The 23801-nt window shown below is 34.2% G+C and overlaps 1 protein-coding gene across 2 annotated transcripts in view; it reads left to right on the plus strand.

Moving 5' to 3' along the window:
• pkaap (A-kinase anchoring protein pkaap) overlaps positions 1–23801 on the plus strand; it is a 77158-nt gene that overhangs the window by 19555 nt on the left and 33802 nt on the right. For both annotated transcript variants that reach the window (XM_069833162.1, XM_069833163.1), the window contains exons 4-6: positions 10872–10995; positions 12744–12880; positions 17667–17811. In XM_069833162.1, the coding sequence (XP_069689263.1) occupies positions 10872–10995; positions 12744–12880; positions 17667–17811 (406 nt within the window). The remainder of the gene's footprint in view (positions 1–10871; positions 10996–12743; positions 12881–17666; positions 17812–23801) is intronic.

The raw sequence follows: 23801 nt of genomic DNA on the forward strand, positions 1-23801 counted from the left end.
ACTAGCCAAACAACTAAGGACAGGGACCATTAACGCTGAATCAAGCTGTACAGTGCTGAGCAGTGCCACATAACCTCCAGTCCACAAAATTATTGACTCTATTAAACCACTACTATCTTGTAAGTGCATGTTAGTATATTGACAATTCTCAGACTTGTACAGACCCAGAAACAAAATTTGGAACTTGGAAAAGTCAGGTGGCCCAAATTTTGTGTCTGAGTCTGAACAGACATTTGACAAGGAATGGTTACGTGACCGTGACAGAATCCATCAGATGAAGTATGCCAAGATACAAAAATTATTTTATGTATGGGTGAATAGATTGTAGGGAAACCACAATGCAGTGACCCAGTTTTTCATATCTTTGATATGCAGTGAAGTTCAGGTAATTTGACACACTGAGTAAGTAATATAACATTTTACTAAATTAAACAGTTAAAACATAATTTACTCGCCTAAATTAAGAAAGGAGTTACACTGAAACTGTCTGCCTCTTTGTTCCAAACATATGTCGCACCCATTTCGTAAGTGATGTTTTACTTACTGCAGTTTCCATTCAGAAATGGATGCGATGTTTTCCTGAATGCTATTTTTCATTTTTTCCAAGATAAGTGGTTTATTTTTGCACACTTTATCTTCTACAGTTGCCCAGATATAAAAGTGACAAGTAGTTAGGTTGAGTGATCGAGAGAGCCACACATTCTGACTGATAATCCTGTCCTTAAATACTATGTTAAGTTTGTGCATAGAATAGTCTGCTGTATGTGCTGTTACAGAATCCTGTTAAAAAGAGGCAATAGCACACACTCTCTCCAACATGATTCTGCAACAGCACGTACAGCCAACTATTCTGTGGACGAACTTCATAGAGTATTTGAGAATAGAAACATCAGCAGGAATATATGCCCTCCTTCATCTCCTTACCTAACTCTTAGTAGTAATGATCTAAAATAGAGCAATGGTACGTTGTTAAGAAGAGATATAGATTGGACTTTCTTTATTGTTGTTAATGAATAAGGAATTCATCATGTTTCTAAGCTTGGCTCGCTTTTTGAGCTAGTCAAACAGAATATTTGTTTCCAACGATTAAGGCACCCTTCTCACTGCCCCTTTTTTTACTTGAAGACAAGATAGAGGCAATCTTCCAAACATTGTGAATTCATTATTCATTAACAACAATAATATGGCATGGTAGGCCTATGCATATGAAGTTCTCTCAAATTATGTGCATTTTTCTTGCACTTCAAGGCTCGATTTCATCCTGTCCCATATTGGTATTATGAAAACCTAGTAACCCTACCCATGACCAAAGAAGACAAGGCAGGTCAAAAGCAACATCAAATCAGAGTTGATTTATTTTTTGACCGGAAGGGAATTGTTCACAAGTTTGTTCTTCTTGGTCAGTCAATGCTGCTTTCTACTATATAAAGTCTTAAAAGTGCCGAAGGAAGAATATGAGAAGGAAATGATCTGACAAATGCCGCAACAAGACGTGGTTGCGCACTGTGCCATTAGGATTCGTCAGTTTCTGGGTGCTAACAACATGGTAGAGTTACTCCAACTAACTTACTTGCCACATCTTGCTGCATGAGACTTTTTTCTATTTCTGAAGATCAATATGAGGCTTTAAAAGACGAAGATTCCAGTTAGTGAAGGATATTCAGATTGAGTGCTAGGTGCTACTGGACAAGTGGACAGAAAACAATTTCCAGGGATTTTTTTGTCATGGCAGTGCTGCTGAGATAGACGTACTAGTCTAGTAGGAAGGGACCACTTTGAAGGTAATAGTAAGAGAATATATTTTTACACCATCGTTCTGCGAATATATTGACTATTCCTCGTACATATGCAACTGTAAGTATATTTATGAAATTAAAAACGCGACAGAAGTGTTATAGGTAAATCAATAATTCCAATTTTAATGCTGCAGAGAACACAAACCAAGAAGAAATACTTGAATCCATTATGATTAGTTTTCTTAGATTTATAGCCACTGTAGAGCAGTCTATGACATTCTCTACAGCACTTGGCAGCAAGTGGGCCTGGCATCGGCACTTGTCATTCCTGGTGAATGGGGTCCACTATAGTCACTAGAGTCATTAAAATTGCGGTACTCATATTGTTTACTAACCTTGACTACAGAAAGTGTTGAAAATGATGTTCCTCTGCTGCAACACATTCCTGACATCTCCAAAGGAAATTGGCATTTACATGTGCAAGTTCATCTTCTGTAATCTCCCGATTTCTCGTGTCTTTTAACTCACATATTGTTTTGTATATTTTATTTTTTAGATTTCCCCATAAATAAAATTCGCAGTGTGATAAATCAGGGGACTTAGAGGGTCATAATCCTCTACTAATAACCCTGTCCTCGAATATTTTGGTTATCAAATTCAGTGTTTCGGCTGCTGTATGGGCATTTGCTGAATCCTGCTGGAAATAAGTACTCTGGCACTCGATATCTGTTAACTGTGCAAAAAATGTGTTGAGTTTTTGTGTTCTGTATCTATCACCATTGATTGTATCATCAAAAAATGTAGGGCCTATGAACCATATGCTAACCTTGTCATCATGTAAAGGCATTCCATGAATGAGATGAGGATTTCCTGTATTCCATTATCTATTACAACATGGCCATGTAAGTGAAACCATGCTTTATCTGTGAAAATAATTACTGTAATTAATCCACAACACCATCGGCAACACTTTGTAAAACCCAGTTACAAAAATTCACATGACCCACATCTCTAGGTTATAATTCATGCACGATTGTCACTTTGTAGGACTTAAATTTAAGAATTTTAGTGGCTCTAAATGCTGTGGTTTTCGAAACATCCATTCCTTGTGATAGATGGCAGAGAGATTTTCGAGGAGAATGTTCTAACCTTTCTCCTATCTCTAGTTTTTTCTCAGTAAGTACACTTGGGTTTCTCTTTCTACGTTTATTCAGAATTGACCCCGTTTCTCTAAACTTTTTTACGAGGTTTAATATAATCTTTTTATGAGGAATGGGGATACCAGAAAATTGCATTGCAAAACATTGTCGCACTGTTCCATATTCTTCGTTATCAAGTAATAATAGTTCATAAAAGTTAACATTAATAAAGATCTAGTCCACACCTGTGGAGTAACGGTCAGCCTGTCTGGCCGCGAAACCAGGTGGCCCGGGTTCGAATCCCGGTCGGGGCAAGTTACCTGATTGAGGTTTTTTCCGAGGTTTTCCCCTCAACCCAATATGAGCAAATGCTGGGTAACTTTCGGTGCTGGACCCCGGACTAATTTACTGGCATTATCACCTTCATTTCATTCAGACGCTAAATAACCTAGATGTTGATACAGCGTCGTAAAATAACCCAATACTATAAAATAAATAAAGATCTATGCACTAAAGCCAGAAAAGGACATATGCTGTATAACAGCCAAATATGTGCTGTTAAATCTAAAACCTTCAAAATATGCATTAAGCATGAATTTACTCCCAAAATGTCGAAACATGCACCGAAAAAGTACTTTTATTTGGAATCGATGTCATAAAACAAATATTTACGAAGTTTGAGGAGTGTAACCAGCTTATATAAAAACATGCATTTGCATGGAAATCCGGGTTCTAATGATGATAATCTGGAGGATGAAGAAAAGAACAACGTTAATAACAGTCACATCAACTGGATTGTTGCAAATTGCTATTGGGGAAAGGAACAGGCCAACCTACACCATTATCTCCTGGTTTAGTTGCTTATTGGTGTCACTCGCGAGGTTCCTACCAGTCTTCGGACTGTTGACTCAACATACACATAAGACTGTGTAATAAACAATTCATTACCCGTTGAGTGGTTCAAATTTGTAAACACAGTGTGTGTAACAGTGCGAGAAATAATACCCTGTGAGCACTACACGTTCTTAATGACGAATCAGCAAGAAATCTGATCCTTTTGTCGAATATGACGACAGTGTCATTTCCTTGTATGTCACATTGCAATGTAATATTGACACATGACAACAAAAACTAAGTTTGACTTGTTATTTCATTTCATATCCTTATAATAGTGTCAAGTTTAGATTTGTGCTCTTCGTCTTTGAGACATTGTGCTCAAGTTGTAGGCCTAGAATGTCTGGCTTTAAGACCAGTGAACCTGGGTTCAGGTCTTAATATGAAAGTGGAGAATAACCTCCTGCCATAGGAATTAAATCTGTCTCTTATCTTGTTTCAACTATTGGCGTTGTGCTATGCTAACCATCTTATCAAGGACTTTTGGAAGACTGGCATAATGAAGTATGAATGTTTCAATTGAACAGAAATGTTAGCAGTGGGAAGTGTCAGTGGTTTGTGGATGGATAAACAATATAGTAAATTCTGTCAATAGAAGTTCTAAAACTTTTTGAGACAGTGACATCCTCCACAACATGCCACATTTTCTGTGTGATACCCCTGTATAAAAAAAATGTGATTTGGTGGTATTTTTTTGTTGCATTATTAGCTTTTCTTTTAAATATAAAAATACAGAATTAGAATAAAATATATATCTGTGTGCATGCATGCACGATGTAATATGTTATGCCAACTATCTTTTCAGAAATTTCTGCTATAGCTGCGACACTCCAGACAAAGACTGGCAATACACCAGAGCATCGTGACACACAGTTTGAGAATCTTTGCTCTATAGTGTTATCCATTGGACCAGAACTTACTTCCATTATAGATGGGTTTATAGCCCTATATAAAACTGCAAAAAGCATAAACCTCTCTATAATAGCTAATTAAGTTCTGGTCCAGTGGATTCCATCATAGGCATTATTTACCGCATTATAGTTCCTCCACAAACTGCTGAGACTTCTTTGCTGTTAAATATATTCGTTCAACTGAAACATTCACAAGTAGCAGAAATTCCTGAAAAGATAGTTGGCATGACACATTACATCACCATCATTATCACCAGGTTTAGGAAGTTCATGCTGTAATAGTTCTTGTAATATGCATGCAACTATGCCCTTAAAATGTGCGAAATATGCACAAAACATGCACTGAAAATGTCTAAATATAGTAGTATATATTTATTTAACCTGGTAGAGATAAGGCCATCAGGCCTTCTCTTCCCCTCTACCAGGGGATTACAACTACAGTATTAAGAATACAATTACAATTACTATTAATATTAAATTTACAATTACAATAAAAATCACAGTACTAAAAGATTAGCTTACCTGATTAATAAAGGCTAGACAATTTATTATAGAAGTTAAGAACTAAGAAAGATTTTTTTACTGAAGTACAAAATAAACCTAGGATAATAAAATTATATACTGATGACATTACCGGATATTGAAATATTTTGTGATAGAATAAGGTAACTGTTTACAAGAAGTCATGTCTGAACGAGTCTTATTTACTACCAAGTGCCTAGTAAGTTTGTGTTTGAATTCAATTTTATTTCGACAGCCCCTGGTGCTAGCAGTGTACTCATGTAAACTTACGTTATTGTTGAGAAATAGATGTACTTGGCTCCACATCCAAAATAAGAAGTGAATTACAATTTACTACCATTATGTGACTGATACTTCCATGGAAAATCTTCGATTGTGTCCTAAGATATTTTTGTACTAATAGCCGTTAGGCATCTTCACTTTTGTCTCACTTTTTTGCTAGCTGTTCCTTATGTTTCGCAATATTAATATGTTGAACCACCTGAAATCTTTTTTCACTCCAATATTTTTAAACTTCGTCATGCCTCTCTTGTAAAAATATTATTGCCTTTCATCTTAGGCAATTAATAGGCGAGACTGGCCTGTATAAACAAAAATAATAGTTGTTTCACTTCCTAAAAAACTGGAAGCACATCAAATATAAATAAATACATAAACAAATATATATACAAAAAAGGCCTGTGGTAGGGACCTCTATATATCGTCCACAAACTCTCTGCTTCAACAACTGTCCTCATTCTGCGTGGTATGGAGTCGACTCTAATCACTACAGCTGCTCTCGACGCACAATAATCTATGCGAACCAGGGCAATGATTTGTTGACGGAATTGTTGCATGTCTGCCATCTTCAAGCATAATGCCGAGACAGAGCATTTTATTTACAGATAAGTATTGCTTGGGAGAAGTGGAGTAAGGGGTTTGAGGGCATTTAATGTAAGAGACGTCACCACATAACTCTAGTTTTGCGAGACATTATGGGGAAATCTGTAATTAAAAAAAAAAAGTAATAAAAATTTTTGGGGACTCGAACCTTGAGCTAGTAGTAGCCTAGCTACTAGTCACTCATTCTGTAGATCTGTGCCGTATTCCTCTATACTACTGAAACTGAGAGTACCAGATCAGAATAATACATGGTTTTCCTGTTTATATTCACTTTGATTTTGTATTTATCAGTTTTTTTTTTATTTCACTCTTTCGAGGCCCTGATGTATCTAGAATCAACTCTCCATTCGATTTTATAACATACTTCAGACTCTTAAACAAAATACAGCAAATTTAAATGTTTTCATTGTTTCACGTGGTGAACTATAGCTTTGACGAGACAAGTATGTGCAGTATTATGTATCTGGAATGTATAAATTGTCGGCTGCCCAATTTTTTTTTGCCACAAAGTGTACATTACTATCATGTAATGAGCCTGTAATAGGTGGTGGATAGAGGAGTACTCGCCAGATATGGTGGGTGCTGGAGAAATAAAATACTCAAGTGGACCAAAACCAACCACTGCTGTCTCGTAGTGTATGAGATTGGTTTCTCAAAGGCTAAGGGAAGAAAGCCCTGATTAAAAATTACCTGGTTCTCCACGTTGGGGGTTGGGTGTAGGGTTGGCCCCATAAAACAAACATAATTTATGAAGAAGGAAAAGCAGCCGGAGTGATAACTGGAAGAGGTCTTGAGGACTGTAACACCAGGAAAGAATAATAATAATAATGATAATAATAATAATAATAATAATAATAATAATAATAATAATAATAATAATCATCATCATCATCATCATCATCATCATCCTTCACGAATTAGGCCTCTGTAGACCTGTTTCGGCCCCATCTAGCAGTCTTCTTAACGGTCTTCCTGGTCGACGATGTCCTCTAGGTTTTAATAATAATAATAATAATAATAATAATAATAATAATAATAACCAGTCTGTAAATCTAAAATTTCTTGTCTCCTCATTTAGAGCAATTTTTTTATACATAAGAGAGGTTTGATTGGACTTTTTTCAATACTATGAGACATACCTGTATGGACATTAAATTTCAAAGCTTAGGTCTACATTCATTATTATGAGGAAGGATGAGGAAAAAAAAAATTCTATTCATTGGTATTGTGACATGTCTGGTCCGCTTGACTGATCCTGGACAGGTTATGGTTATGTTTAACAGCCCTAACGAGCAGGATTTCCTTCTTCCCCCCCCCCCTCCATGCGACTTACTTCATGGAGGTTGCGACTTTTTAACCTCCCAGAACAATATGAGCCATTTGCTCTTGAACGACGTTGCTTAGTTGTAATGTTAAGACTCATTTGTTGTTAGTTATGGTAAGTTAAATATTACGTGCATCCAGACAAAATACTATAGCCATGAAAAAGATGTGACATATGAACTAAGTCGCGTGAAAAGTATGTAACATTTATTGCTTTGTATTTAAAAGACTAATCTGAACAACTTTCGAATAAATCACCATTTCTCTGTAGCCTTTTTGAAGTGGTGTTATTACATCCACTAAAAGCATGTGAAATTTCATTGTTGATATAAATGAGAGTTTTATGCTAATGATATAGTGAAGGACTTGGTAATAAGCAAACACATCTCAGTTGGTATGCGGACTGCGATTGTTGTGATGTTAATGTTATTTTCGTTTCATTTATTGTATTCCTTATAGGGTAAAGTTGCCTAATTCCGCAATACCCCTAATTCCGTGATACGTTTTTTCACTGAATGTCACGGGATTGGGTATCTTGCTAGGAAGTTCACCAATGTCTCAAAAGTAGGCGAAAGATGCACTCTTTCGAGGAAGATGTCTGGCGCTATGGTCGAACAGCAAAGCTTTGACTGACGTGCAATTTAAAAAAGTATCATGGGATTAGTGGTATCACGGAAATAGGCAACTTTACCCTATATTACATCAGATGTAGAACAAGTCAAACGTTATAGAAAAATATAGAATACGTAGCAAGCAGATTAATTCAATTTAAAAGTGTAAACAATTCATCAGTTCAGTAGGAGGTATGAGTAATTAGAAATTTAGTTAATTCTCTTCTGAACCTTTTCTTTTTAGCCTCATTTTTTATATTACAGAGAAAATGGATTTTGCTTTCTGTCGATAATATTGCAAAACAGGCAACATATTTGCAACCAAGATCTCTTCAAGTGATATCTCTATCCTGTGCTTTTGCTTCAGTGAAGTCTCATTTTATAAACCTGTGGCTCAACAATTGGCTCTCTTCTGACAAAGAAAAAATTTTACAGTCTATACAAAAGAAACCAAATGACCTGGAAATGTACAAAAACTTGCCCAGACATGTTCAAACATTTTTAACAAGAGCCAGAACAGGTCACATTGTCACACAATTGTACCTACACCGATTTCACATTTCTGATAATACTACTTGTCTGTGGTGTAATAATCATGATGAAGATCTGGAACACATTCTTCTATCCTACTGTCCATCCATAAACCACAAAAGAAGCAAATTAAAATCATCAGTACCAGTTGCAGAAGACACAGCTCTGCAGTATATATTGACTACACCCCACCTCTGGCTACTAGCAACAAGCATCATGTTGTCAGCAAACAGCTGGATACATTAAGAAGATTGATTGATTGATTGATTGATTCTGAACCTTTTCTCTTGGCCCTTCAAAGCTTCGAGACAGTCAGGTACTTTGTGCATTGAGGACCATAGTACATGAATAGTGAACTCTTTTTTCTTATGACAGCTGAGACTAACAGAGAGTAGATGGAGATCTGATTTGTGTTTTGTATTAAAATGATGAATGTTTTAATTGGTAATAAATGTATCTTGGTTTTTAATGTAAAACATTATCAGGGGAAGAATGTAATTAACAAGGTAAGATCAGTATTTCTAAATTTTGGAAATTATTTTCATATGGTGTCCTTTTATGCACACCTATCATTATCCTTATAGCTTTCTTTTGTAAAACAAAAATATGTTTATCTTCAGATGAATTGCCCCACATTATTAATCCATATTTCAATATAGAATGACAGTATGCAAAGTATGCCATTTTAAGGGTGTTTATGACGCCAATAGAAGATAAGTATCTTCAACCATAACAGACAGAGCTCAATAAGACTAACATATTCTGTGTTGTGTTTTCCAGTTCAAATGATAATTCAATTCCAATCAAAAAAACTTAGTGCTTATAGATTCTTTGAGATCATTGTTTTTTATTGTTCACTTTTACACTTCATTAAAACTATAAAACTTTCTAGAGTAAAACATTAAAAGTGTTAAAATTTTTAAAAAAGATAATGTATGTTTATGATAGACGGGCCCCATTTCAACTCCGGTGTGGTGTCATCTTCAGTGTTCTTCGAACTAAGTTACTCCTGCTCCAGCTGGTTTTGATTTCCTGCGTTTGCTTTTGTCAGTGGTGGGGATGGGAGTATGTTGCTTTTATGGTGGAGGATGATTATTTGTGTGTCGTGTATTATGGGATGGAATAATGCATATGTATTGAATTGTAATTGTGTATTAAGTATGTGCTGTGGTTATGTTATGTGTTTCATATTGTTCTAATATGTTTAATGGTGGACTTTTGGTGTGCTGTGTAGTATTTCCATATCTGTTTCTATGTTATTGTAGTTGTGATTGTTGTTAGCAATATGTTCTGTGTAATTTGATGTAATATATGGTTTAGTTATTGCTTTAATGTGTTCGTTGTATCTTATTAGAAATTATCTTCCAGTCTGTCCTACGTAAAATTCTGGACAGCTATTGCATTTTAATTTGTAAACCCGGTTGAATTGTATTTGTATGTATTATATAATTATTTAGATATTTCTGTATTGTGTTATTTGTTTTATATGTTATCTTGTATTATAGTTATAAATAATCACATCAAACAAACAAATAAATGCAATTCAACTGGGGTTTACAAATTAAAATGCAATAGCTTTTCAGATTTTTACAAAGGACAAACTGGAACATCATTCCAAATAGATACAATGAACACATTAAAACAATAACTAAACCATACATCACATCAAATTAAGCAGAACATATTCTTAACAACAATCACGACTACAATAACATAGAAACATATGGAAATACTATGCATCACACCAAAAAGTCCACAATAGAACAATAGGAAATATACAAACACACAATAACATACCCACACATACTTAATATACAATTACAATTCAATACACATACATTATTCGATCTCATAATACATGACACACAAACAACCATCCCCCACCATAAGAGCAACACACTCCCACCCCCATCCCCATCCCCACCACTGACGAAAGCAAAAACCGGAAATCAAGACAGCTGGAGTAGCACTAGTTCGAAGGACACTGAAGATGACACCACACCTGTGTTGAAACGGGGTCTGTCTGTTATAAAGGTACATTCCCTTTATTTATTTATTTATCTTTTTAATTTTAACACTTTTAACGTTTTAACTCTAGAAAACTTTATAGTCTTGAGATCAGTTTTATTTAATCCAATACTGTAGGAAAACTGATCACTATTGTGTGTACTAAATTTGATTACACTAGTTTTATCAACATTAAATGCTAGTTCATTTCCACTAAACCATTCATTCATTAGGTTTAACATTGCATTAGAAATTAAATGATTGCTATTTGAAATGGTGTTTTGTTGACAAAAAAAAATGTCATTATTTTTACAGATACTTTAATGATTTTCTGCGAAGCGACTTCCATTGCAAACATCAAATTGATGTGCTCACAAGTGGCAATGTAGTTCTGGCAGATATATTGTACAACGAAACAGCTCTCTTTTATTTTATGGAGGTGGGTATTGCAAGATATTAAAACAAAAACTGTAACTTAATTAGTTTTATATGATGTATTTTTTATGAAACGGAAAGTAAATAGGCTTAATAATAAAACCGGTAATAATATAATAATAATAATAATAATATTAATATGTCTGAAGTTTATTTTAAGAATCTGAGAGAAAAATATTGTTCCGGACTATGTATTATATATATTTCGCGTGTTAAATATTACAGTACCTGGTTAACTAGTTTCAACTTGTTATTGGCCATTTTCAGAACTGGTTGGTACTGGTCTTGGCGCCTTTTGTTTGTGTTTCCAGTTCGGAAGATGGCCAATAACAAGCTGAAACTAGTTAATCAGGTTCTGTAATATTTAACATGCGAGATATATATAATACATAGTCCTAAGTGATATAGTGTTAAAAGCTGTGTAATCAAGATGTAAAAATATTGTATTATCGGTAGAGACCGAATATGTACACAAAAGCTAATGTTGAAACATGCATGAAAACATTGCGCAAAGATTTACAAAATATATGTACTTTAAAGTGTGCATGTATATTTCATGCATCTATAATAAGATAGACATCACAATAATGAATTTACATTTTTTTCTGTGTTGCAGTATAATATATAATGAAAATCATTCTGAGATTTTATTCTAGATATGAAACTTGCTATATCTGTCATTCAAAATTGTTCACATATTGAAAATGTTCGGTCTACAACACAAGACGTTTCTAGTACCCACACATTACAAAAATGGGAAAGAATGTTGCCAAATTTACATATGTTTTAAGTACGACGAAATCATTACGATTTTTCTTCGGATAACTTTTACTGCAAAACAAAATAACGTTATCACTTTCATAATAAAATAAGAGTATTAAAAAACGAATGTCAGTAAAAACTTGTATTGGCTTCTATAAATACGAAAGTGCATATCAAATCTTTTCAAAAATCTAAACGTGCATTTATATGCACAAGCAGTTGCCAAGACATAACTGTTAAATAACATCACTCTTGATTATGTTTCAGCATCTCGTAATTTTTGCAGCATGAATTTTGCATATAAATTCGAACTGTATTAGTTACCCTAGCATTTAATTGACAGTAGTTTGTATGATATTCCCAATACACACTAGTATAGATGAATGGATCAAGTTTAATTCATATTAAACAAAACACTTTAGGGAGCTATTCGTATAGGCTAATAATTAACCGGAATAAAATTGACATTATCGTAACTATAACATGGAAGTGCAAGTTGTGATTCGGTTGCCAAGGTTACCATTCAAGGTATCCAATCACAACCATACTGTTGCCATGACGATTGTTTTATGTTACTTTTATGACGTAAACACACCAGGTTTCTTTTCCCATTTTACGATTCGTTTAAGTTCAGTAGCTTCCACCTACATAGCATAAAGATAACGAGCACCTACATGACAATATTGCTCCTGCTGTTCTACCACGAAAAATCAAGTTCCAATAATTTCAACCCATCTGTGAAACTTACAATAAGCAGCATGGTCTATTTGCAAGTTTTCCATTATAAGAATTGGAGAATGTTTTTCCTGTGTAATTTGAAATTACTTACCTGAAAATGTGTTTTCATTTGCATTAATATAAGAACTTTTTTTTGTATATACTCAAATCATTATAGTGTTATGATGGTAGAGATATTAACCTTGAATTTTCTGGATTTCAATTGTGTGTTAGTTGATTAATGTGATGCATTTCTTTTTCTTATATAACAAGTACATGGAACAAGAAGGTAATCAGAGCTTAGTGGAATTTTGGTTAGCAGCAGTTAATTTCGAGCAACATCTCAGAGATAAAAAAGGAAACTATGATCCTACGGAGGCTCAGAATGATGCCATTGTTCTCTATGACAAGTAAGTGTATGATATTATTTCTATTAGCATGATGTGTACGTAATACAGAATGCTTGTAGGTAACACTTGTAGTTGACCAGCTAAAATAATACTGTGAGGATTGCATCTGCAAACTCGTTGAATCCAAAAACTAAAAAAAATTATCATTTGATAATATTGTCCTCTGTTATGGCCCTTGCTGGCGGTACAAAGTGTGTTTGATTTCAAAGCTTCATAAATACCATGTAGGATGCATGTTGAAAAATACATGTTGTTGGAAAGTCTTCTAAATCCAACAGCCTTTCATTTTCAAAACTTCGTAAATCCACACTCAGCTATATTTTATTAGAAACTCATAAAATTTCTTCGGGAAATAAATAACGTTGCTCCAGAACTAAATTTACCTATTTTTGGAAAAAAACTATGTTCTTTTGTGACAATGATCGTTATGCTCGCACATTGGTTAAATCAAAATAATTCAGATAGAGGCAGTGAAAAATAAAATGTTCAGTTATGGGACATTCATACATACTCCCCGACATGGTATTCAGTCGTATTGAAAAAAATGTGAGAAAGCAAGATACTATCATAAGAGCAAAAGAGTACAAATATATCTTCGTAAATTTTGCTGAAGTTCTGTATTTAGGCAAAAAGTAACTTGTTTTGATGGGAAGACTACTCTAAGCTCTGTTCTGAAACCTGTCAGGCAATGGCATTTTAAGGTTGCACTTTGTAAAGGGATCACACTTTAAAAAACTGCAAATAATAATGTCATGGTATTTGGCGAAATATATTATAATTCTGATCTTGGTGTTTCCGAAGTCTCACTCAGAAAGGTAAATCTCTCAAGGATATATCTCCTTTGCCACTACCAAATACTGTTTCTGTCAAACAAGCAAAATGTTAACATGTTAACAAATTACTTACAAATCACTTTGGAAATGAGTGCAGAAGCATCAAGAATCTGGAGTTTTACAGGAGAGTGATCGACTATTCAGCAGTGGATACTGAAGAAAATGGCCTTGTGAATGAAAATGTCAGTACAGAACTGATTGCAGAAGAAGAAACAGACTAGAAAATATGATAAATAACTTGAATTCAGATTTTATTATCTTATTACTGATTTCATTGTCATTAATGTGGAACCATTTAGTCTTTATATTAATAAAATACCTCATGTGCACTTTTTTTGTTACAAAAGGAACAGTTTCTTACATTTGTTCATAAATAATACGATTATTTTTATGTCTCTGTTTTGTTAACAAAATTTAAATTCTTGTGATGTAGTAACAAAACTTATTAAATCCTTGTAATGTAATTGCAGTACTTTTTAAATGTATCTGCAGAACTAGGTAAATCCTAACATAAAAGATAAAAAACGAAGTCATCTTTAACTTCTGATTTCTAAAGACTTCAACATTTGAATACATTGATATCCTGCATTTATTCCCATGTTAAACAATTCAATTCATGTACTTATAGGAGTAGTCAGTTTTTCATCTTTTATTCAAAATCGCTTATGATGGACTTAACGAGTATTGCAGATACACTACTTGTCTTTTCAGACAATGTCTACTACTACTACTACTACTACTACTACTACTACTACTACTACTACTACTACTACTACTCCGTAGTACTACAGCTCTCAAAGAGCTTTGCTTTCTGAAACAAATTTCTTAATTTTATTCTGACCTGTCTTTCATTTATCCTAAGACTGAATTTTTTTTACCGTCATCTTCAATGTTAAGTCCGCCAAGTTAGCTCTGTAGTAGCGCATATGCCTCAGGACTAGCCTGCCTGGGTTCGATTCCCGGCAGGGTCAGAAAGTTTCATGTAAAGTTTCTGATCAGTCAGAAATTTTCTATCTCTGGACTAGGAAAGGAGATGGTGCACAACTTCTAATCACTAGATTGTACACCAATATGCCTGGGTTAAATCCCAGATCTCTCCACAGACATATGAAGAGAAGGCATATGCCACTGTTGATAGTGATTCGTCCCTCGAACAGGGATGTTAAGCCTTTTGGTCCCCTTGGTGCTATTCAACAGGAGTAGGCTACATGCCAGCACCCGATTTCCCCTTCTCCTTTTCTCATCTTCATCATCCTCACCCATTCCCTACACTGCACGTACATGAACACTTATCCCAGTAGGCGACATAACTCTCCACAGATACATATCATGTATAGCGTGGCCCGCCAAAGTGGTGTGCAACTTGAAAATGGGTCACAGTCTTGTTATCTACCCACAATATGCGAAACCCGAATCACGCAAGTGAAGTGGGTAGGCATTGGATACACACATACCTTCAGTGTTTTTCATATTTTACCTTTCTCTCAGCCTACCAGTTCTTTAACTATCAAAGTCAGACTCTTGGTAATTCTTTGACCCAGCATTTTCTATCAAATCTCCTTCGATGGTCTAATAATTTATACATGTTTTTGAATCCAGTGTACTAGTGTTGAATTCATACCTTTTCCTCGGAGGATTTATACTACACGGGAGGGAGGGAGGGAGGGAGGGAGGGAGGGAGCAGGTGGAGCCGACAGCAAAAGAACACAATAATTCAGATCTTACCTAACAACAAGAGAGGCAGTCTATGTAAAAGAAAACATAGAAAAATGAGATCTATTAAAGAAACAAAGCTTTCATTCGTTTATATTTGTTTTTAATATTATATCGTGGATGTGAACTATCCTTCTAGGTAAAATTATCCCATAAAGCTGTGTAAAGTATACTTTGTACATACATCGCTAAATTTAGTAGACGTACAAGTAGTAATTAATCACTAATTAATCTACAAATAATCGCATCAGATTTTAATATGGAAATTTCAACAGAGAATACAAAAATCATGCCATTTTTAGGACAAGATTCAATTCCAAGTAAAATCATGATAAATAATAAACTAATTGAACGTGTCAATTCATTTAACTACTTAGGCTATAACTTATCTTATATTACTGATAAGATATGGCAAGCAAAATATCTAAATTTATGAAAATCACTGGAGTAATCAACACTGTCTTCAAACCCTCTCAAGTTCAAAAACATGCAAGGGTAAAAGTCTATAAAACACTAGCTTGACGTGTTCTGACTTATGGCAGTGAGGCGTGGACAATCAGAAAAGTTGATGAGAAAAGACTAACAGCAGCTGAAATGAGATTTATGAGATGGATAGCAGAATGCTCATTGCTCGAACACTGTAAATATGAAGACATACTGAAAGAATTAAAAATAGATCCTATAGTTCATTTTGTTCAACAATATAGATTAGAGTGGAAGAAACATGTCAAAGGATGAATCGCACTATGACCTAGATAAATTCTTGCCTATGTACCAAGAGGAAGGAGAAATTTGGGAAGACCACAAAAGCAATGGCAAGAGACCATAACAGATCCACTAGGGTCTAACACGTGAAGGACATGATGATGATGATTAAATGAAACAAATTCGTCTTCCAGTAGTTTTTTTTTTTTTTTTTTTTAAGGGCACTGATATGAATATCCATAGACGTCGACCTCGAGGGGGGGGGGGCGGCAAGGCACCTTCTGCCCCCTCAATTTATAAATTCAGAGACGTCTCCTTCCCAATAAAATTAATAGAGGGACCACGCCCCTCCTAATAATTCGAAGAAGGATTCCTCATGGAATTAATTTGTTTGAAAGATGAACTAGTGTATCAGCCAAAATGGATATTTCAGATCCATATATAGGGCCAGCTGCTGCAATGAACATGTTAGTGACGCAACTCACAATGCCCCCTTCCTTTCTTTTTTGCTGGATTTTAAATCAGCGTTTTTCCGAGCTTTTCCCCAACCATAAAGCAAATGTCAGGTATCTACAATAAAACGCAACCAGATAATCAGACCAAACGGGATTCGAACTCATATCTCAAAACATAAGATTGCTTAGGGCCAAATTAAGGAAGTACTTAATTTCTCACGCCTTCTATTCTTTAGGTGAATTCATGACATTCAACAACGCTTCATGAAATTGATACTAAAACTTTGTGTTGTACTAGTAGGCTATATTTTGAAAACCTCTTCTGTATATATTTTAACTAGACTGTGACTATAAATTAAGATTTTATAGTAGTATTAAGTTTTTTGACTTGTTCCATATTCTAGCTGTGAATACCATGGAATGTTAAAAAATACAATACAATACAATACAATACCTGAGCACAGCTCCAGATCAGAAGGCAAATGCGCTAATGCCTAAGCTACGCCAGTGGCTGCCAAAACTTTATTGGAAAACTCTTCGGCATCATCTCACTATCACAAATTCCATCAATGCTAAATATCCTACTAGTTGATATAGCGTCATTAAATAATAAAGAAAAGACCTTTGGAAGATTATTTTTCATTGTTCTGATTTTATGGCTGTATGTTTGGAGGTGATATTTCCATTGAAATATTTCAAATTTCTTTGTCTCACAAATGTTCCCTTCCTTGTCTTTGAATCATTCACTAAGTGATTTGTGCGAGATATTCATTTGAAGTTAAAAGCATTAACTGCTTAATAAGGTTTCTAATTTCTACTGTTTTGTTTGTTTGTTTATAATCTTGGTGACATTTCTAGGATTATAGTGTTAGCATCTATAAATAGTATAACTTTTTGGGAGCTACCTATTTTAAAGGCCAGATATTTTAGTACATGTTTCTGGTGAGCACCAAAATTATGTTTACTCTTATTGGTATGTGGCTTACAGAGTTAGATGTATCATTTCAATTATTTACATTAGTCTAGAAATGTGATGTGTAATCTTGTTACGGGCTTTTATTTTGACTTGATTTTTTTCAGATATTTTTCCCTTCAAGCAACTTCTCCACTGGGCTTCAATGATAAAATACGCTTTAATGTGGAACATAACATTTGTCGTGAAGAAGGTCCTTTACCTGACTGCTTCCGGAAACCTGCAGACATAGTGTTTTACGTGTTGGAGAAGGTGACTTTATTGTAAATTATTGCTTTGTAGTCTAGTACAGTCATATTCTTGTAAGTACTTCTATGATTAAAGTTTTAATTCAGATCAGTTATAAGTTTACCTGTTTTGAATATGTTATTGTTCGTGTAAAATCCTTGAAGGGAAATATATGATAATACAGAGTTAAGAATGCAGTAATATTTATGATAAAGTTTTTGAACTTCAGATTTACATAGTTACTTATGATTCACTGTATATTATCGCTTGAGATGTAGAAATTTTACATACTATTTTTCTTGTTAAGCTTGGCTGTTGCAAACAAATGAACAGTTCGAAACCTAACAAACTTAACGGAATAGCTAACTCTTCCTGTTCTTGAGCGACATTGTCCCAAGAAAGAAATGTATTGCATTTTATTTTTACGTAAAAGCACTTCATATTTCGGCACCTGGTCTTGCACATGCATCTGATGGATATTTGGCTGCTTCCTGTATACTGAGAGGAGGTGGCTGTTCGGAGTGCAGTTTCATGATTCGGGATGTCTTCAAGATTTAGTAAATATTCTGGAACAGAGTATTTTACAGTTTCATTATTATTCTAAGTGAAATACATTTACATTTTTAGTCCACACCTGTGGAGTAACGGTTAGCGCATCTGGCCGCGAAACCAGGTGGCCCTGGTTCAATTCCTGGTCGGGGCAAGTTACCTAGTTGAGGTTTTTTCCGGGGTTTTCCTTCAACCCTATATGAGCAAATGCTGGGTAACTTTCAGTGCTGGACCCTGGTCTCATTTCACCGCCATTATCACTTTCATCTCATTCAGATGCTAACTAACCTAAGTTGTTGATAAAGTGTCGTAAAATAACCTACTAAAATAAATTTACGTTTTTTAATGTTATAAAAAAACGTAAAATAAACAAAGGTTAATTATAGTGCTCAAATTTGACAGCGATGCATAGTTTATTGTTTATGAAGCATGAAAAATAAATTTTCCACGACTACTATCATAAACGGAAATGAAATAACTGAGGAAAGAGAGTGGAGTGATTCAATTCCGAGCAGATATGTTACCAAAAAAGTATTAAATTCTGTATTATATAGAATACCTAGGGACTGTATACAGTAGAACACCAAGTGTTTTTTGGCAAAGTGTAAATTTTTTTAGTTTTTAAAATGCGTTTCATACAAATCCCAGGCATGGTATTGTTACTTAGCCATTATAAAGAATGCCAGAAACTATCACAAATATATGAAAATGTAACAAAAATAATCACATATTTTAAAGAGAAGAACATTTTTATTCTAAGCAATTAAATTAAACTTTTTTTATCAGAAAACTAACTAAACATATAAAATTACAGTTGAATTTTCACACATTTGCATAGAAAATTGACTTAAACCCTGAGGAAACTTGTTTTTTCAAAATATGTTATTATAAGATACTAATAATTATTAATTTATTCAATTCAATTGCATACGAGTACGTTAAAATGCTAAAAAGTTTAACATTTATTAAAAGGTGTTGTAAAAATACTAATAATTATATGCAGATATATCCTCAAAGATTCAGAAAGTCTTCAAAAGCAGTTCTTAAAATATGACTAATTGAATATGCAAAATATACTTGTAAAAGAGTGAAAAACATATTAAATTACCAAAATCAAAGAGTTCTATTTGTTGCAACAAGTGGCACTTAAAATTACACTGTATTTTATTTTTACGTAAAAGCACTTCATATTTCGGTACCTGGTCTTCACATGCATCTGATGGTTCCTTGGCCGCTTCCTGTAGACTGAGAAGTGGTGGCTGTTCCGAGTGCAATTTCATGATTCGAGATATCTTCAAACCACACTAATTCCTTTGGACACTCTGTAAACTTCGACCTTGAATAAAGTTGCTTAAGGATCCTGTTCGCTGTCCCGAGTTGGTAGAAGCCATCTTCAGCACAACTGCCAACACATTGCGAAAATCACCCCTTCTCTTATCAAAGTCAGAAATGGGAACTCGAACAGTCACTCCTAAATGGGCAAGAGGAATTTTTTTTAAGTTTATTTATACATGCTTTGACATCTGTGATCATATCGTGTGTTTAGGATCTTTGGCTATACCAGTAGGCCGTGGTTACTATTGTTGAGTTCCCTTTCTATTGTGTGTTGTAGATGGCTTGTGTTCATGTAACTCAGTTTTAGATTTTGATTAATGTTTATGATATTAGTGATTGAGGCGTTGATGAATCATCTAAAGTTCTAGTCCAGCATTTGCCTTTGTGACTGAGGGAAACCATGAAAAATCCCAGTCAGATTGGTCAGCAACACGGTTTGAACCCGGTACCTCCAGAATTCAAGTCCCAAATGCTACCGTCTGAGCCAACTCGCTTGGTAGGAAATTTTTTGTCAGAGTTTAACCACAGTCTAGTACCCAATACAGTCACGGAGCTCAATACATAGTAAATATGCATCTATAGATAGTTGCTAACCACTAGGATCGCTAATATCGCCTCGTTACAGACATTTGCGAAGTAGTACCTGCACATTCCATTGTTCCTAGCACCCTCACAACTCAAGCTTCGTGACTGTATATACTAGACTGTGGTTTAACTTTATTTTCTCTCTTTATTGACATATTAGGACAGGTAAGTTACTGGTTATAGCTAATGAACTTTTAATTAAAACCAGTATAACTTATCAGCTCAGTTGGTAGAGCAGCTGGCTATGGACTGGAAAGTCCGGGGTTCGATGCCAAGTGGTGACGAGATTTTTCTCGTTGCCAAACTTCCAGAACGGCCCCGAGGTTCACTCAGCCTCCTATAAAATTGAGTACCGGGTCTATCCGGGGGGTAAAAGGCGGTCAGAGCATGGTGCCAACCACTCCACCTCATTCTAGTGCTGAGGTCATGGAAAGCATGGGGCTCTACGTCCATGCTCCCCAAGTGCCTTCATGGCGTGTGACGGGGTTACCTTTACCTTTTTTTTAGTATAACTTATCACATATAAGTATATCTAATTACAAGACATATTTTGAATTGTAACAAACAGTGACGAACGTTTTCAACTTGGTAAGTCATCATCAGGTCACTTGGATAACTTTCCACTTGCGGATTAAATCTGTTTTATTCTCTTATATTATTAATTACTATTATCTTTTACTTTTTAAAATATTTACTTTACCCAAGAAAGGCTCTATAGTTTTCAGAACATGATGTACAAATTTCAACTTTAACTTAGCATGTAATTTGTTGCGAGCCTATAACACACTGCAAAAAAAAAAAAAAAACACTTGGATTTTTCTGAGAAATTCGGATTTAATCTACAAAACGACATTGTACATGAAATATATCTTCATAATCTTTTTAAGTCCAAATGGTCACAAGAAGAAATTTTGGACTTATCTGTCTTATCATCAATTATTCTATTGATGTCATGTAACCTCGCATTTGATACAGTGTCATTAAATAACCGATAAACATTTGTATTGTTAAATAGAAAATCCGCATATAATTCCTATAAAGACAGTACTTAATTTAAAATGTAATTGTTATCAGAGTGTGCATTTTGTGCATTTAGGTCAGAACTATAGAAAATTTAAGATGAAATAATTTTTATTTCAATAACAGTTCACAAATTGCACCGTTAATTAGGAAGATGATGCACAATGGGTCTTTTGTCCCTAAATGATTCTGTAGTTGTCTACACCCTCTGGAAGAAGAAGAAGAATTATAGTAACTGAGCCATGTAGTCAAGGTTTTAGCTTAAACTTCATTCCATGCAACTATGTTTAGTTTCTTCTCTGTGGACACATCATTGGCACCAATTCTGAGCATTCTATCACAAACGTGCTTCATTTGCTTAGTCTTATTTCTCGTCATAAAATTCCTTAATTTTTTGATAAGCTTTCACGTGCTTATACTACTTTCACTATGAAAATTTGAGAATGAAACAAATTAAACACATTGCTTGTTCTTAAACTTTATCAAGTCCATTATCCAAAATACGACGTTCACAAGTTCATTTTTATTTCCTCACTGTCAGTGAAAGAGTATATTTTCAGTAATTGCTTTATCATACACCTGAACTTGTTTTTTATTATGATTCAGCAAAATGAAAATCTTCTAAATCTCCAAACCATATTACCACCATGAGCACTATTGTGTCAATTGTTTTTTGTGTTAATGTTTTAAGTGTTGGAAATAATTCTGATGCAACGTTGCTCACAGTTTTTCTGATGTGAATGGCTTCATTACTATGTTTTCATTTCGAATTTTTTTCAGATTGTATGATTAATTTTATTTCCTGTTTACAGATATTTGCATTAGATTATGCACCACCTTGCCTTGTATTATCTGGTAGAATGGAAAAGAAGGCCCTATGGCCTTAATCCTGTCGGAAATAAATAAATTCTCTTTGAAGCCGAATATATTTTTGAACAAGTACAAGCGGAAGTGAAATGCAGAGTTTTCTGGTCTTTTAATTAATCCTTTAACATCATTAACAGATTCAACCATCCCATTTTTTGTGTGTAAGAGATTCTTTCAAGCCTTAGAAATGGGATGCTATTCTTGCTATTGCTTTGATTGAAAGTTCCAGTGTGTTGTGCATTCTTGGAACCTATAGTTTGGAATTTGCATCTCTTTGCACTTGAGCTCTTTTTGATGACTTGCTGAAATATGTATGGAAGGCAGTGAAATGAAGAGGTGCATTTTCATTACTGGTTTTGAATATATAAGAACATCAAATAGAGATTTAGTGCATAACAGTAAATAAACATTGCATGTACATACTTTTGTTTTATTATCCTTTCATACTTCCTTAAGAACCTGCCACAAAAGCTGCTCTGTCATAGGTTTTATACGAGTAGATTAACTTTTTGTATACGTAACATTTTCTTAAAGCGTCCAAAACTAACATCTGATACTCTGGAAACACTCTTATCTTGAGATACAACATGGAATCCTAAAATTCTGTATTGAGCAGTAGCATAGGAACGAAATAAGACGTTTATCTGAGACTGATAATATACATTTAATGTTTCATCAGCCTGAATTGCATACGAAATCACAAGTAGAAAGTTATTTCTTGATTTACCACCTGAGCCCCACAGTGAATAAGTAATTTCGTATTTTTAATGGATTACTTTAAATCTTCAAGTTGATTCCGAATTGTCTTACATTTATTTTGCAAGCAATGCCTATAATTCAAGATAGGCTAATTCACTTCCCTCAGATAATCATTACATGCCCACGAAAAGGCAGTTCTAGTTTCCCCCAGGTAACACACCACTTTAATTAATATGCCAACAATCCATCTCTTGTGATTTACTGACTCATTGAAGGAATTTTTCCTTAAGGGGTTAGGTTCAACTTACAGCAGTAAATTTTTTGGAAATATTCAACATTTTTTTCCTCCATTGTCGTATCTTGTACAATAATGAAAATTGGTATGTGTAAAACACTGTCTTCCTGCTATATGAAAAAAATATTTTTACGAGTTAAATATACATTTTTATTTTTTTATTTATTATTTTTTTTTTTTTTCAGAATTCATAATGGTGGTAGTTCACTGTGCAGTGATAAAGCGTTTCCCTCATAACTCATAAAGTTGTCAACTTTTTCATGTTCTCTCTCTTTTATTTTATTGCTGAAACTCATGTTTACAATATTATGCTCCTTCAACTACATTCCTTAATAAATAATATTTTTTTGTGTTAGAAGATAATACTGATATTTGACCAGTTTTTAAAATGAATTTATTTTTTATCAGACAATCTATCAAAGATAGAGAAGTGATATTGCATCATATTGTAGATATTACATGCATAAATACACACAAAAAATTTCATCACAGAATGTTGGATAGTTTTTGAGTTTGTGGGAAAAGCTTCATCACTGCACAGTGAACTGAATTTTGAAAAAAAATATATATATATATATATATATATATATATATATATATAATTTCTTTAAATCGTAAAAATATTTTTTTTCATATAGCAGGACAGTGTTTTACACATACTAAT

Source organism: Periplaneta americana, chromosome 8 (assembly GCF_040183065.1).
Source record: "Periplaneta americana isolate PAMFEO1 chromosome 8, P.americana_PAMFEO1_priV1, whole genome shotgun sequence".
In the NCBI taxonomy this organism is placed as follows: domain Eukaryota; kingdom Metazoa; phylum Arthropoda; class Insecta; order Blattodea; family Blattidae; genus Periplaneta; species Periplaneta americana.